This window comes from Salvelinus namaycush, chromosome 29 (genome assembly GCF_016432855.1).
Source record: "Salvelinus namaycush isolate Seneca chromosome 29, SaNama_1.0, whole genome shotgun sequence".
NCBI classification, from domain to species: Eukaryota; Metazoa; Chordata; class Actinopteri; order Salmoniformes; family Salmonidae; genus Salvelinus; species Salvelinus namaycush.
This window is the reverse complement of record NC_052335.1, coordinates 20,083,756-20,099,159: the sequence shown is the minus strand read 5'-3', so window position 1 is coordinate 20,099,159 and position 15,404 is coordinate 20,083,756. Positions and strand designations below refer to the sequence as shown.

At 44.4% G+C, this 15,404-nt stretch overlaps 1 protein-coding gene across 1 annotated transcript in view; it reads right to left on the bottom strand.

Annotated features, from left to right (window-relative positions):
• LOC120024337 (cation-independent mannose-6-phosphate receptor-like) overlaps window positions 1-15,404 on the bottom strand; it is a 44,851-nt gene that overhangs the window by 14,553 nt on the left and 14,894 nt on the right. Inside the window, exons 12-33 of the mRNA XM_038968557.1 lie at window positions 14,980-15,126; window positions 14,574-14,720; window positions 13,526-13,663; window positions 13,207-13,357; window positions 12,787-12,964; window positions 12,373-12,488; window positions 12,019-12,178; window positions 11,500-11,676; window positions 11,290-11,391; window positions 11,057-11,158; window positions 7,097-7,271; window positions 5,334-5,507; window positions 5,030-5,179; window positions 4,708-4,883; window positions 4,435-4,522; window positions 4,106-4,315; window positions 3,866-3,996; window positions 3,649-3,752; window positions 3,387-3,517; window positions 3,001-3,197; window positions 2,625-2,751; window positions 2,281-2,412 (exon numbers count right to left, since the gene is read on the bottom strand). Of these exons, the coding sequence (XP_038824485.1) occupies window positions 2,281-2,412; window positions 2,625-2,751; window positions 3,001-3,197; window positions 3,387-3,517; window positions 3,649-3,752; window positions 3,866-3,996; window positions 4,106-4,315; window positions 4,435-4,522; window positions 4,708-4,883; window positions 5,030-5,179; window positions 5,334-5,507; window positions 7,097-7,271; window positions 11,057-11,158; window positions 11,290-11,391; window positions 11,500-11,676; window positions 12,019-12,178; window positions 12,373-12,488; window positions 12,787-12,964; window positions 13,207-13,357; window positions 13,526-13,663; window positions 14,574-14,720; window positions 14,980-15,126 (3,213 nt within the window). The remainder of the gene's footprint in view (window positions 1-2,280; window positions 2,413-2,624; window positions 2,752-3,000; window positions 3,198-3,386; window positions 3,518-3,648; window positions 3,753-3,865; window positions 3,997-4,105; window positions 4,316-4,434; window positions 4,523-4,707; window positions 4,884-5,029; window positions 5,180-5,333; window positions 5,508-7,096; window positions 7,272-11,056; window positions 11,159-11,289; window positions 11,392-11,499; window positions 11,677-12,018; window positions 12,179-12,372; window positions 12,489-12,786; window positions 12,965-13,206; window positions 13,358-13,525; window positions 13,664-14,573; window positions 14,721-14,979; window positions 15,127-15,404) is intronic.

Sequence of the window (15,404 nt, the reverse complement as noted above, 5' to 3'; positions counted from 1 at the left end):
AAACTGTCCACTTAGGAAGCAACACTGATTGACAATAAATTTCACATGTTGTTGTGCAAATGGGATAGACAAAAGGTGGAAATTATAGGCAATTAGCAAGACACCCCCAAAAAAGGAGTGCTTCTGCAGGTGGTGACCACAGACCACTTCTCAGTTCCTATGCTTCCTGGCTGATGTTTTGGTCACTTTTGAATGCTGGCGGTGCTCTCACTCTAGTGGTAGCATGAGACGGAGTCTACAACCCACACAAGTGGCTCAGGTAGTGCAGTTCATCCAGGATGGCACATCAATGCGAGCTGTGGCAAAAAGGTTTGCTGTGTCTGTCAGCGTAGTGTCCAGAGCATGGAGGCGCTACCAGGAGACAGACCAGTACATCAGGAGACGTGGAGGAGGCTGTAGGAGGGCAACAACCCAGCAGCAGGACCGCTACCTCCGCCTTTGTGCAAGGAGGTGCACTGCCAGAGCACTGCAAAATGACCTCCAGCAGGCCACAAATGTGCATGTGTCAGCATATGGTCTCACAAGGGGTCTGAGGATCTCATCTCGGTACCTATTGGCAGTCAGGCTACCTCTGGCGAGCACATGGAGGGCTGTGCGGCCCCACAAAGAAATGCTACCCCACACCATGACTGACCCATCGCCAAACCGGTCATGCTGGAGGATGTTGCAGGCAGCAGAACGTTCTCCACGGCGTCTCCAGACTCTGTCACGTCTATCACATGTGCTCAGTGTGAACCTGCTTTCATCTGTGAAGAGCACAGGGCGCCAGTGGCGAATTTGCCAATCTTGGTGTTCTCTGGCAAATGCCAAACGTCCTGCACGGTGTTGGGCTGTAAGCACAACCCCCACCTGTGGACGTCGCGCCCTCATACCACCCTCATGGAGTCTGTTTCTGACCGTTTGAGCAGACACATGCACATTTGTGGCCTGCTGGAGGTCATTTTGCAGGGCGCTGGCAGTGCACCTCCTTGCACAAAGGCGGAGGTAGCGGTCCTGCTGCTGGGTTGTTGCCCTCCTACAGCCTCCTCCACGTCTCCTGATGTACTGGTCTGTCTCCTGGTAGCGCCTCCATGCTCTGGACACTACGCTGACAGACACAGCAAACCTTTTTGCCACAGCTCGCATTGATGTGCCATCCTGGATGAACTGCACTACCTGAGCCACTTGTGTGGGTTGTAGACTCCGTCTCATGCTACCACTAGAGTGAGAGCACCGCCAGCATTCAAAAGTGACCAAAACATCAGCCAGGAAGCATAGGAACTGAGAAGTGGTCTGTGATCACCACCTGCAGAATCACTCCTTTTTTGGGGGTGTCTTGCTAATTGCCTATAATTTCCACCTTTTGTCTATTCCATTTGCACAACAGCATGTGAAATTTATTGTCAATCAGTGTTGCTTCCTAAGTGGACAGTTTGATTTCACAGAAGTGTGATTGACTTGGAGTTACATTGTGTTGTTTAAGTGTTCCCTTTATTTTTTTGAGCAGTGTATGTTTATTTTGTATTTCACCCCCTTTTCCTCCCTACTTTCGATCTTGTCTCATCGCTGCAACTCCCCAACAGGCTCGGGAGCCGAAGGTCAAGTCATGCATCCTCTGAAACATAACCTGCCAAACCGCGCTTCTTAACACCCACCCGCTTAACCCGGAAGCCAGAGGAGGAAACACCGTTCAACTGACGTCCGAGGTCAGCCTGCAGGTGCCCGGCCCGCCAGAGTCGCTAGAGTGCGATGAGCCAAGTAAAACCCCCCCAGCCAACCCCCCCTGGCCAAACCCTCCCCTAACCCAGACGACGCTGGGCCAATTGTGCGCTGCGCCCTATGGGACTCCCGATACAGCCCGGGATCGAACCCGGGTCTGTAGTGATGTCCGGGTCTAAAGCACGTGATGCAGTGCCTTAGACCGCTGCGCCACATTTTTTGTTAGCTTTTTCAGTTTCAAAATGTCTCATGTGAATGCTTGAATGTCTTTGAACATCTAGTTCTCTTCATCCAGGAAGGTAACATATTAGAGAACCAGCCTCACAGTCCTAAGTCTAAAGCAGAGCCACAGACCTAATACAAAATACCACTGAATAAACCAACATCGTCTAGAAATGTCTGCTTAATTTCTACACAGTTGTCTTGGGACCCCTGTCTGGTCCATGGCTCAGTAAGCTGATCACTGCTGGATGGCAGACACATTGGCAGTCCTGTTGATTGATTCCTGAGGGGATGTGGCTTTGACCAGTATTAGAGCTTTCCCAGCCAACCCAGAGCTTGTGAGATAGAATATGGTCTTACCTGTGTCTGGTCCACAGCCTGCGTTGGCCACTTCCCCACACACGTTGAGCCGGAACATCTTCCTAGGGTCCAGGTTGTCACACACAGTGTAGCCTCCCTCCTGGCTTAGTCCATTCAGGTCAAAGAGGTGGCCTGGGTTCAGGAGGGCAACACAGTACATACATACACGTGTCCAAATGTATTTTTTTTAAATAAAACTACTACACCGAGATTCTATGAGAATGATGGTATTTTTCAATGATAATCATACTAACTGCAAATACTTTCTCCAATTTGTTTAATATGGTCTAGTGCAGGCAGCGGTCTTTCAGTTTTCAGTGGCTGTGCGTGGGAATGGCACTCACCGGTGACTGGATTGGTGACTCTGCAGTCGCCATGCTGGCTGCTGTTGAGGGGGCAGGCGGCTGCAGTGAACCACACAAAGGTATAGACACAGTCCTCTATGGCCATGATCAGGGTTGGTCTTGAGTCCTGGGGCAGAAACACAGTCCGTCTACTCAGTTACATTTTAGTCATTTAGCAGACACTCTTATCCAGAGGGACTTACAGTAGTGAGTGCATTCATTTTCATACTGGTCCCCCGTGAGAATCGAACCCACAACCCTGGCGTTGCAAACGCCATGCTCTACCTATTGTGTGTGTGCATATCTGTGCGTGTGCATATTTGTGTTTATGCGTAATGTGTGTATCTGCATGTGTGTGATGTCTATAATCCCTTACCACTTTGTCCCGGTCACATTTGAAGCGTATGATAGTGCTCTTATTCCTTTGTCCACCGGAACACATCTCTCCGTTGGTGTACTTGAGTACAAGGATGTTCTGATCCCACTGTGGGCCAGACTCTGCTTCTCCCAGACTCACATAGTGCTCCCCACTCTTCAGACAGGACGCTGCGTTGGACGGACACTTCCAGGAGCCTACAACATGAGGAGAGAAATATGTATCCCATGGTTCAGAAGGCGAGCATAATTGCACCACATTCAAATAGTGAATGAAGACTTTGAGAATGCTGATATTTGTTCCCACAAATGGGTAAATAAAAAAGGATATAGGCACCACCAGTGTCCTTCATTTAAAGGATGCTGGTGTTGAGGATAGGCACTTACCCCCCTCTTGCACCAGAGACTTGCAGACATTGATGTAGTAGCGCTCCTGCTTCCCAGTGCTGGGCTCCACCACCCAGTTTCTGGAGTTCAGGGCCAGAGAGGAGAGGTCGTACGAGTTTCCATTCGAATCTCTGTGAGAGGAAGAATAAAAAGTAGTTAGAAAGATAGGAGACAAAGGGGAAACCAGTCATTGTCTGGGAGAAAGAGAAGGTTGTGGTTGGAAGAGGGCTCCCAGAATATAATCAAATATGACTATGCGTACTGGTATGAGCAGCTGGTAGTTTTCACGGGGATACAGGCGAGAGCTGTACGCCAGGTAAAGAGGTAGGTGCACTCTGCAGTTTCCTTGATAAATTCTGGCACCCCCTATAGGCAGAAACAACACAAAACAACCCCAGTAACTACGACATCCAAGCACACATTGGGACAAGCAGAGAAGTTGCATTAGAGGTTTCCTCTTTCGCTACGCTCAGACTCACAGGGTTCATTTTAGGATGACAGGAGAAGTAGATCGCTGTGGATCTCTGATAGATCCTATGGCAGGTCTCCCCACCAGTGTAGTTGAGTACCAGCTGTTCTCCAACATAGCTCAGAGTCTGGGAGGCCATGCCTAATACATTATAAAACAAAAGCAACATGCCTGAGGTTTTTGATCAGTTACTAACAAACCAAAATCAAAGCTTTTTTAAACACCAAGTATTTTATACAGGTTTACATACCGGCAATTCTGTGGGTGCTGCCTTCCACCTGACAGACTGACACCTGGTCACTGCCTGTGTCTTTGTGTGTGCAGATCCCTCTCTGAAGCCCCCCACAGACAGAGAAGTGGTACTGGTACTGGCCACTCTTCACCATGTAGTCCTTCCCTGACAGGGAACTCATGTCAAACATGTAGCCACTTCTGGGGTCCTTGACTTTACAGTTTTCACCTGCAGGAGTCAGGGAGAGGAGAGTTAACTTGAGCATGATGATGACACTAGTGGAGAGAAGTAACAGTCTTAGTCAGAGCCACAACATGAAACATGGCAGCCTCCTCTTTCAAGCCTACCCTGAGCGCTGGTGAGAGGGCACGCCTCGGAGGTTCTCCAGATGAACACATATTCACAGCCGTCTTGGCGGTCAAATACAGGAGAACCCTATTAGTAAAGGAACCAACCAAGAAAAATATAGGTATTAGGAGGGAAAATATATGGTATTAGGATCAGTAACATCAAAAAGTAAAATTTCACACAGATTCCTGCCATTGATATGTACACCAACTCTATGGCCATAACATAGAAGAGCATTCCCATAGAGAACAAGATGCGTGTATTTTACTCACAGGGTTGTCGTCACACTGGAAGATGATACGTGTGGAGTAGTGGTCTGTGTCACAGCGGTCCCCGTTGAGGTAGACAATGCTGATGGAGCCGTCAGAGGCCACCTGGGGGCTGGACTGGACGTAGCCCAGGTTCACACCTTTACCCTCCATGGTGCCACATGCACCCAAGAGGCCCGCTGCAGATGCACACATAGATGCATGTACAGTAGTTAAAACACAAAGCTAAAAATGGTCAAGAGTAATGCTACACTGCTGGTACAGCACAGAGGTATTCCTCCTCATTGGCTGGCATATCAACATAGGCTCATGGCGTGTGACTCACAGGGGCAGCCCTGGACCGGAGGCAGAGGTTTACACACGTTGATGAAGAAGCTGCGTTTCTTAGCCTGTTCAGCCGTGTCAATGGCCACCCAGGGACTGTCTTCACTGTCCCTGCTCAGGTGACTCAGGTCATACTCGTTACCATGGGAATCTAAAATGGAAGGACAAACAACATCTTTCAATTAATGAAAATACCCATTTCTATGACCAGAGTTTGTTAAGGTGGATAAAGTGATATATGCCTCGTTAGAGACGTACTGAAGACATACACACTGTTTTGAAGACATTGACAGTGTTGTTCCTACCAGTGATTTGACAGTCCACAGGGGCAGGGATGCATGCCAGGGCTGTGTAGAACTCAAAGAGGACATCATGGGTGACGTGTGTAGACGAGCTGAGCTCTTCTCGGACCAGTTTCAGAGTGCCAGGGTGTGCGTCCTGGTCACACACAAAACTAATGGTGAAGGTGTCCCTGGTGCCTGGGGGAGAAGGGAGGAATCAGAACAGTTATCAGACCAAATGCTTATGAACTGACTCATTAAAAAGGGCTTTACCAGAGGATTGAAAACCTCTCTTTTTGGACTCAACGCGTCAATGTATGGCTCATACATGCATAATAAACGATCTACAGTCCTCTCCCAGCAGAAAAAGGCACAGAATCCTGACATTCTAACCTTACATTCTAACCTCATTTAGTCCATGAGATCTACGTGCTCGTTCCTGTCATGTAATGAACGTGCGCTCTGAAGCAAGTGGGATGAGTGGTTACATGCGCTTACAATTTGTTATTTCGATAAGAGCAAAAATACATTGATCAAATCCACACATCAGAAGCTAGAAAACATCTGAAATTAGAAGGTAGATTTATTAGACCTTAGTAGTAGTTTCATTTCTCTCTCTCAACATCGAGATCCTTCTACTACAAAGGGAGGCTTACTGGATATCCTGAATATTGACCTTGATCTCAGGCCCTTCTTATGAACAAATCTTTCTTTTATGAACAAGTCTTATAAATTGATATATTCTTGCTACAGCTTATTAGCGTACACCTAATATGTTCCACCTGTTGATGATGCTCATTATACATTAAGGCTGAACCAAAAGATGACATGTAACAAATATGAAATACGAATCAATTATGTGAAATTGAATTAAACAATAATGTATCTTGATGCTAATATGATGTAAAATATTCAATTATGTTTCTATATGATAATAGCGTAATATATTTAATATGCCATAAACTATATATTTTTTTTTAACAGTTTAATTCATTATGATACAGCCCTCACAATTGTCATTGGTTGCACTAATTGCACTGTTTGTCTATATAACCTGGTTCAAGTATTCATGACATTACCCTGAGGAAGGCACAGTGATGCCGAAACGTTGATAAATACCCATTAAATTGCTGGGAGTTTATATATGGAGTGTGTGACTTTCGCCGTTAGTCAGCACCTCCACACAAACAAATTTTTCAGGGTGTGCGCCAGCTCATGTTTTTTAAAGATGGCATTGTAGCCACACAAATACATTTAGAACATAATTGTCAACCGATCCCAAAGGTGATGGACAATGTTGATTGGCAGGTGGAATGATGTCCAATGAGGTTGCAAGGATTAAAATGGGAGGGATCAGGTCGGCCCAGTATTGTCCAATGAGGTGACAGGGTGAGCTCAACACCACATTGTTTTTTTTTTTACTCTCTTTGGGTACACGTTACAGAGGCTCGAGAACAATGACGTTGTACACAATTGTACACCATTTTGGCCTGTTTTGGCTCATGAGCGCTACTTTCAAAACTACTGGCGGAAATTATACCAAACTTCTGGCAAATCTCTAAGTCAAAAATGTTTGAGAATGCAGGATATAGCATGAAAAAAAAATGTGGATTCCTTTTCTTAGGCAGCCATGCTAATATTGCCATAGTATGTATCCTAACTTGAGATATATAATAGAGTTGCACATTACATAAGACTGTATGTACGATGATTTTTGTACAAATTATGCATTTATGTCGAAGGGAGCAGCTGTGATGATTGAAGATAGCTGGGTCCATTGACTGTACCTGTAGGCCTGTCCAGGTCTCCTTTGTATGTGAGTGTGAGCAGCCCATCAGTAGAGTACTGTAGAGATCTCTCCACTCCCACAGGACCAACAACCAGGCCATGGTCCAGCTCACAGCCAGCTACAGGCTTCCCCTGGTCCTTCCTACACTCTGCCACCTCGTCACAGATATTCACCTGGGGGGGGGGGGGGGGGGGGGGGGGTCATATAGTCAGACACAGTGCCCCAAAACACTGCTACACAAACAATGTGTATGTGTACGTGTACATTTCACTGCAACAGAAGTCAAGTCAGGAACTGGAAACCACAGCTAGTCTGGGAAATGGATTCACTTTAGTTGATTTTCGGACATTTATTTGACAGGGACGATGGACATTAGTCAACATTTCTGGGAATGTGCCATTTCTGCTATGCAGGCCAGCGGCTACAACCTGCCACTGTGTGGAGAAGTTAAAAGGAAACAGAACTAAAACTGCTTGGATATGCATCGATTCCCAGGTCAATTTTTTACGCTGACCCCAAACCGATCCAAATCTGTCAGAAAATCGATTCAAACGTTACGAATTGGCGGTTCATTTTTTTTTAGCTCATGTTACTTTCTTTCTACATCCCGAAAATACACTATTTTGTTGTGACAAATGATATGTCCTCTCCTTCAGTGCTGAACTTAAGCATGTAACTATGCTGACAGTCATTGATCTACAAGTCAATTTGCAAACAACACAGGCAATATCAGTAGCCTAGTCAAACTGCGCACTGTGCACTGCTTCATGCACTCACCAACGAGAGGTAGGCCGCAAGTCACCTTCAGCATTCAAATGTCTGTAAAATGGCGCAATTTTAGGTTTTATTCATTGAGTGACAACCAATGTTATTTGCTAGGTTATTGTTATCAAATACCTAGTTGAAAACTGTTTTTTACCAGACTAAAGTAGCCTAAGCAATTGCCGGAGACATGACTCATCTGGCTATATAGCCTACCTCAGGGGTGTCAAACTTATTCCATGGAGAGCCTAGAGTCTGCAGTTTTTTTTTCTTTTTTCTTTCTATTAAGCCATAGACAACCAGGTGTGGGGTATAATTAGTGGCCTTAATAAATCAATCAAATACAAGGGAGGAGCGAAAACCCGCAGACACTCGGCCCTCCGTGGAATGAGTTTGACATGTGGCATACCTGCTGATCGACTCATCTGGCTATATACTGTAGGCTACCTGCTGATCGGGGCTTAGGCTAAATTAGATTATATTTTGATTGTTCGGGTTCACCATCAGCAAATCATTTTTGCTTTAATTAAACCTCTACAGGATCGGTGTCCCCCCGCGGGACGGTTGAGCTAATGTGCGCTAATGTGATTAGCATAAGGTTGTAAGTAAAAATAACATTTCCCATGACATAGACATATCTGATATGGGAAGAAAGCTCAAATTCTTGTTAATCTAACTGCACTGTCCAATTTACAGTAGCTATTACAGTGAAATAATATCATGCTATTGTTTGAAGAGAGTGCACAGTTTCGAACATAAATGTATTCATAAACCAATTAGGTACATTTGGGCAGACTTGGCACAACATTTTGAACAGAAATACAATGGTTCACTGGATCAGTCTAAAAAGTTGCACATGCACTGCTGCCATATAGTGGCCAAAATCTAAATTGCGCCTAAACTGGAATAATACATTGTGGCCTTTCACTTGAATTTCAAAGATGGAACAAAAATAAATAAAACTATATTATCTTTTACCAGATCTAATGTGTTATTCCCCTACGTTAATTTAACATTTCCACAAATTTCAAAGTGTTTCCTTTCAAATTTTATCAAGAATATGCATATCTTTGCTTCAGATCTTGAACTACAGGCAGTTAGATTTGGGTGTCATCTTAGACAACAAAAAAATAAAATGGGTCCGATCCACAATATGTGTACAGTTCCAGTCAAAATGTTGTGTTTTTCTTTATTTTGACTATTTTCTACATCGCAGAATAATAGTGAAGACATCAAAACTATGAAATAACATATGGAATCATGTAGTAACCACCTTTTTAAATTTATTTTTAAACAAATCAATATATATTTTATATTTGAGATTCTTCAAAGTCGCCACCCTTTGCCTTGATGACAACTTTGCACACTCTTGGCATTCTCTCAACCAGCTTCACCTGGAATGCTTTTTCAACAGTCTTGAAGGAGTTCCCACATATGCTGAGCACTTGGTGGATGCTTTTCCTTCACTCTGTGGTCCAACTCATCCAAAACCACCTCAATTTGGTTGAGGTTGGGTGATTGTGGAGGCCAGGTCAACTGATGCAGCACTCACTCTCTTTCTTGGTCAAATAGCCCTTACACAGCCTGGAGGTGTGTTGGGTCATTGTCCTGTTGAAAAACGAATTATAGTCCCACTAAGAGCAAACCAGATGGGATGGAGTATCGCTGCAGAATGCTGTGGTAGCCATGTTGGTTAAGTGTGCTTTGAATTCTAAATAAATCACTGACAGTGTCACCAGCAAAGCACCCCCACACCATTACACCTCCTCCTCCATGCTTCACGGTGGGAACCACACATGCGGAGATCATCCTTTCACCTACTCTGCATCTCACAAAGATACGGCATTTGGAACCAAAAATCAAAAATTTGGACTCATCAGACCAAAAGACAGCTTGTGTTTCTTGGCTCAAGCAAGTCTCTTCTTCTTATTGATGTCCTTAAGTAGTGGTTTCTTTGCAGCAATTCAACCATGAAGGCCTGATTCACGCAGACTCCTCTGAACAGTTGATGTTGAGATGTGTCTGTTACTTTAACTCTGTGAAGCATTTATTTTGGGCTGCAGTTAACTCTAATGAACTTATCTTCTGCAGCAGAGGTAACTCTGGGTCTTCCATTCCTGTGGCGGTCCTCATGAGATGATTTTTGCAGCGGCACTTGAAGAAACTTTAAAACTTCTTGAAATTTTCCGCATTGACTGACCTTGTCTTAAAGTAATGGACTGTCATTTCTCTTTGCTTATTTGAGTTGTTCTTGTCATAATATGGACTTGGTCTTTTACCAAATAGGGCTATCTTCTGTATACCAACCCTAGCTTGTCACAACACAACTGATTGGCTCAAATGCATTAAGAAGGAAAGAAATTTCACAAATTAACAAGGGACACCTGATAGTTGAAATGCATTCCAGGTGACTACCTCATGAAGCTGGTTGAGAGAATGCCAAGAGTGTGCAAAGCTATCATCAAGGCAAAGGGTGGCGACGTTGAAGAATCTCAAATGTAAAATATATTTTGATTTGTTAAAAAAAAAAGAAGGTGGTTACTACATGATTCCATATGTGTTATTTCATAGTTTATGTCTTCACTATTACTCAACAACGTAGTAAATAGTACAAAATTAAGAAAAACCCTGGGATTAGTAGGTGTGTCCAAACTTTTGACTGGTACAGTACATGGTCATTTTTAGACATACAGGGTTAAGTTGATAATTTCATAACGAGGACAACAATCCCTTTTTCTACACGCACTGCGTGGTCCATACGGGGGAAAAGAAAACTTCCGAACGGCCTGCCATTTGATTTTGAAACGGGGGTGAAACCCAAAGTTGTGCTATATATTCATTTGCCATGTCATAGCCAATTTGTAAAGATACATTACTGGCTCAAACCCTTTTAATCTACAAAAATGACAAATTATTTAGTTGGTGATGGTGATTTCGGGTTGGTAGATGCCCAGTTTCATCTCAACCACACACAGAGAGAGGGGTCAGCACAGAGAGATCCAGCTGAATTTAGAATGGAAAATGAATGCGTTTATATAACAAATGCATCAAATCGTATCTCATTGATATGTACTTCTAATCAAACTGAATAGTTTCAAACTAAAACGTATCATTCCTGTTTCGTATCTGAGCCCATGCATCTAGATACGTATCGAATCATCTTGAAAGGGACAGGTGAACATCCCTAGTGACTTACCACGAAAGTTTTCCCATTCCCCTCAGCCTTGTAGCCAGTCTTGGAGGACAGAGGATGCAGATTGAACTCAAAGCCAGTGTTGGGATCCCTCACAGAGCAGGTCTGCCATAAAAGAATAGAACAAAGAAACATTTAAAAATCATTGACGACACCTCACCAAATCTATAACAGAAGATCTAAAGACTTTAGCAATAAACATTCGCTTCAAGTTGATGTGGAACGCAACAACTCACCTTGTTCTTGTCATCAGCAGTACTGATGGCACAAGCTGCCCCGGTCTCCCACATGAAGTTGGCAGTACAGTTTCCATAATTAAGGAAACGAGGGCCGGACGACTGTAGATACAGATAAATACAGGCACATCTCACTCTTAAAATCCTAGACAGACTTTATGATATAGATTTTTTGGACACAGTGCTCTATAAATATGCCATTTCACTTACCACAGACCCTCTGGAGCAGACCAGGTGGATACGTGTAGTGTAGGTGAGTTTCAGTCCATCTGAGATGCACTTGGAGCCTCCTGTGTACTCCAGCAGCAGGCGGTCCTTCTCCTCGATCACTGGACCTCTCTTAGCCAGGCCCATGTTACTGACAGACACCGTTTCAGACAGAATGCCCTGAAGACAACACACAGAGAAACACCAGAATCACGTCGGGCTACAGTTCAGTACTAAGACAGACCCACAGGGGACGGCTACCAGGACCAGAAGAGGGATACTAACAGTCTTACCTTCAATTGATATCAATAACAAACAAAAATATATATATAATTTGTAGAAAAGTCTCAACTTTTTAATGCTGTTTAATGCGCTGTTTTCCAGATAATGCCATTGGATAAATACTGTACTCTGGTGATAGAAGGAAACTGAAGTGCAAGTTCCATGACCCAAACAGTGTTTAACACACATCATAGTGTGTAAACCTCCTCCTGTAGGTCATCCTGGAGCTTTTACACTAACCTGCTGAGGCTCGTATTTCATCTGGCAGACGGAGGCCTGGCGGTCACAGCCCTGCACGGCATTCAGAGGACGACACACATTGATGTAGTACTTCCTCAGGTTGTTAGGGTCAGACAGGTCCATGGCCTGCCAGTTCCTCCCTCCACTAGACCGGGAAAGACTGGGAGAGAGGACAGAGAGAGGAGGGTTACACACATTATTCTTCAAATATTGTTTCTTGTCTGCCTTCATTGGACATAACTAGGACCAATAATTTTTCTTGACCCCATGACCTGACCAGGACAAAGGAAGCTTTGTGGCCTGGGAAAACTCCTAGCCCTAGTCATAACATAACCTTGTGCAGGGAATTCTTACCTGGAGAGGTCGTACTGGTCCAGACTGTTGGGGTCTGTTACCACACACTCCTGTGGCCTCTCTGGACAGGCGTAGGACGTATACCACCTGAAGTTATAGGTGTACTTGTCTTCTACCTGTGAGGATCAACATGGTTATGAATAATGGTACGTTCATGGTATAAATACTACAGGTGGAACAGTGCATATGTGAACCATATGAGGAACTACATATTAGAGATTGGATGAGATCTGTCAGCAGGACACATACCGTGATGAAGACAGCTTGTCTGTCGAAACGTTGGACATAAATATTTTTGCATCTGAACTCCTAGAGTGTGCGGCTCTCCTTTATTTTTTAACTGTTCCACTCCGCTAGCCAGCACCTCGCCTAAATAGGTGTGCGTTTCTTTCGCCTCTAGGACCCAGTCAGTACCTGAAACTCTGGCTTTCCAGCGCCGGCCTCTCGATCACAGAGGAAGGAGATCATAGTGGAGCGAAGGGTGTGCTGCATGTTGTTGTACTGAGAGCCGTTATTGTAGGACAGCTTGATCATCCCGTCATAGTAGGACAGCTGAGAGTTAAACTCCCCCAGGCTCCATGAATTAGAGCCACTGTAGCAGACAGACACACCACACATAAGAACAGAAGCTACAGTATATCCATCCATTACTTCAGACTAAAACGGTCAGTCCATTCAGTCCTCCTCTAACCTCTGAACTCTAAAGCACATGTACGGACCCAGATATAAGCTTGATCCTATTTTCCTACCACTGTAATAGGGCACTTCCACCTATTGTATATCCACAGGGATTTAGTATGACAAGAAGGGTTGATTTAAATGGTTAATACATGCCTTTGGTCCACTTGGCAGGCCCCAGCCTTCAGAGGGCATTTGGCTGCAGTGACAGAGCCACAGACGTTAATTAAGTAGTCATAATCTCCATTGGACATGTTGTAGAAGCCTCCTCCAGGTTTAGACAGGGGGGACAGGTCAAATGAGAACCCTGTAGAGAGAAGACAAAAGAGAAAATAGTAACGCATCAAACAGCTATATTACATCTCCATAATCTAAACCTCCTGTCCTTGTCTCCCTGCTTCCATATGAAACAATATTAAAGTTCTGGACACGTGGACACAAATTGCTGGTAGGCATCTGGTTCCATGTGACCTACCAGCTTCAGGGTCTTCCACCTTGCAGTTGTCCCCCTCTGTCCTGGACATGACGCAGGCTGCAGCCGTGTACCACTCAAACTCATACACACAGCCGTCACTGGACACACTCCGCATGATGGGGGCACTCTCTAGGTCACCTGGGTAGAAGGACAGGGGGAGAGATGGGACACACACACAGAAAGTCAGGAAGAGTTGAACAGCTAGACTTTAAAGACAACATTAAGGTAGGACTAAATGCTAGCTAGCTCCACTTTCAGGTAGTCTTGAAACGATACAAAAATGTTGACTTCGATACTAGGTTTAGTATCACGATACTCGATGCCATCACGATACTAGATATCAAAACGATACCACGGCAGAAAAGGCGGTGTATCAGCCATAGTCACAGAATGGCACTTGTTCCAGACAGATCTTTTGAGTTCAATATCGTTACAGATTTGAGATTTTTGAATGTATACATTAATGAATCAATTATACAAAAGTATACAATCAATTTGACGTTGGGGAAAAAAAATCCACAAGTGTATTACCGGCTGGGCACATCAATCTTAGATGATATCGCAGATCTAACACCCACTATCGGCTTCCTAGGCTACATTGGAAAGTGTTTTAGCCTGTAATGGACATTGTTTTGCAAACAGTAATTAACCGTTTCAACATTTTATATGCCGTGTTGCATCATTCAAGTGTTTTAACTTCTGTGCAGCATAAGTGGTGATGCAGCCCAGGCTCCTAGTGAGTGCAGTGGTTTCTCAGGACAGGCTAGAGCTAGCAATGAGGAAGTGGAGCAGGCATGGAGCAGGCACGGTGCTCTCATGCTAAAAGGGGACATTGGCATCACTGATACAGACTTGATCCTCTAGCAAATCAGTAGACGACATGAGACATATGACAGATGTACCGAAAGTAACAAAAATTCTAGTATCGAACCGTTTTCATGTTCAATTATAAAAAAGGAACAACGTTTCGGTATAAAATGCAACACTACTTTCAGGTGAACAGTTGTTCACCTTGGACTCTGCAACTAACTATTTCTAACACTCTCACCTGGCTTGCACTTCAGAATCATGATGGTCTTGATTTTCGTGTGCTTCCTGCATTCTCCTCCCTCAGTGTATACCAGCTGTATGTCGTTGCTGTCAGTCTTGGTAGGGGAGGTGAGAAATTTGCCCAAGCTGATGACTTTTTCCTTTCCTAAAGGAGGGGAAGGAATACATGTTTTAAAGGCAACAAACAAGCTACAAACTGTAAGCCATCTTGGTCTCTCAGATTTGACAACATGTTGTCCGTGTACAGATAAGAGTCAGGGTCTGTATTCAGAAAGCGTCTCAGAGTAGGTCTAGACTCAGTTGTTCCTTTTAGATCATAATGAACATGGGGGACCTGATCCTAGAACAGCACTCCTACTCTGAGATGCTTTATGAAGACAGGCCCAGATCTTCTCCAGACGTACCCACTGCACAGATGGCAGCGTCCTCGGGACAGGTGCTGGTGGCCCCCTGCTGGAGGACTTTGTGACACACATTGACGTACAAGCGCATCCTGTCTGACTTGGGGGTATTGGCATCCACAGCCTCCCAGTTCTGGGCCGACTCAGACTCTGAAAGGCACAAGACAAGTTATGTGGTTTAGCATATACACTGACTATATGCTCTTTCCATGGGACTGACCAGGTGAATCAAGATGAAAACTATGATCCCTTATTGATGTCACTTGTTAAATCCACTTCAAATCAGTGTAGATGAAGGGGAGGAGACAGGTTAAAGAAGGATCTTGAACCCTTGAGACATGGATTGTGTATGTGTGCCATTCAGAGGGTGAATGGACAAGACAAAAGTTTTAAGCTCCTTTGAATAGGGTAAGGTAGGTGCCAGGTAC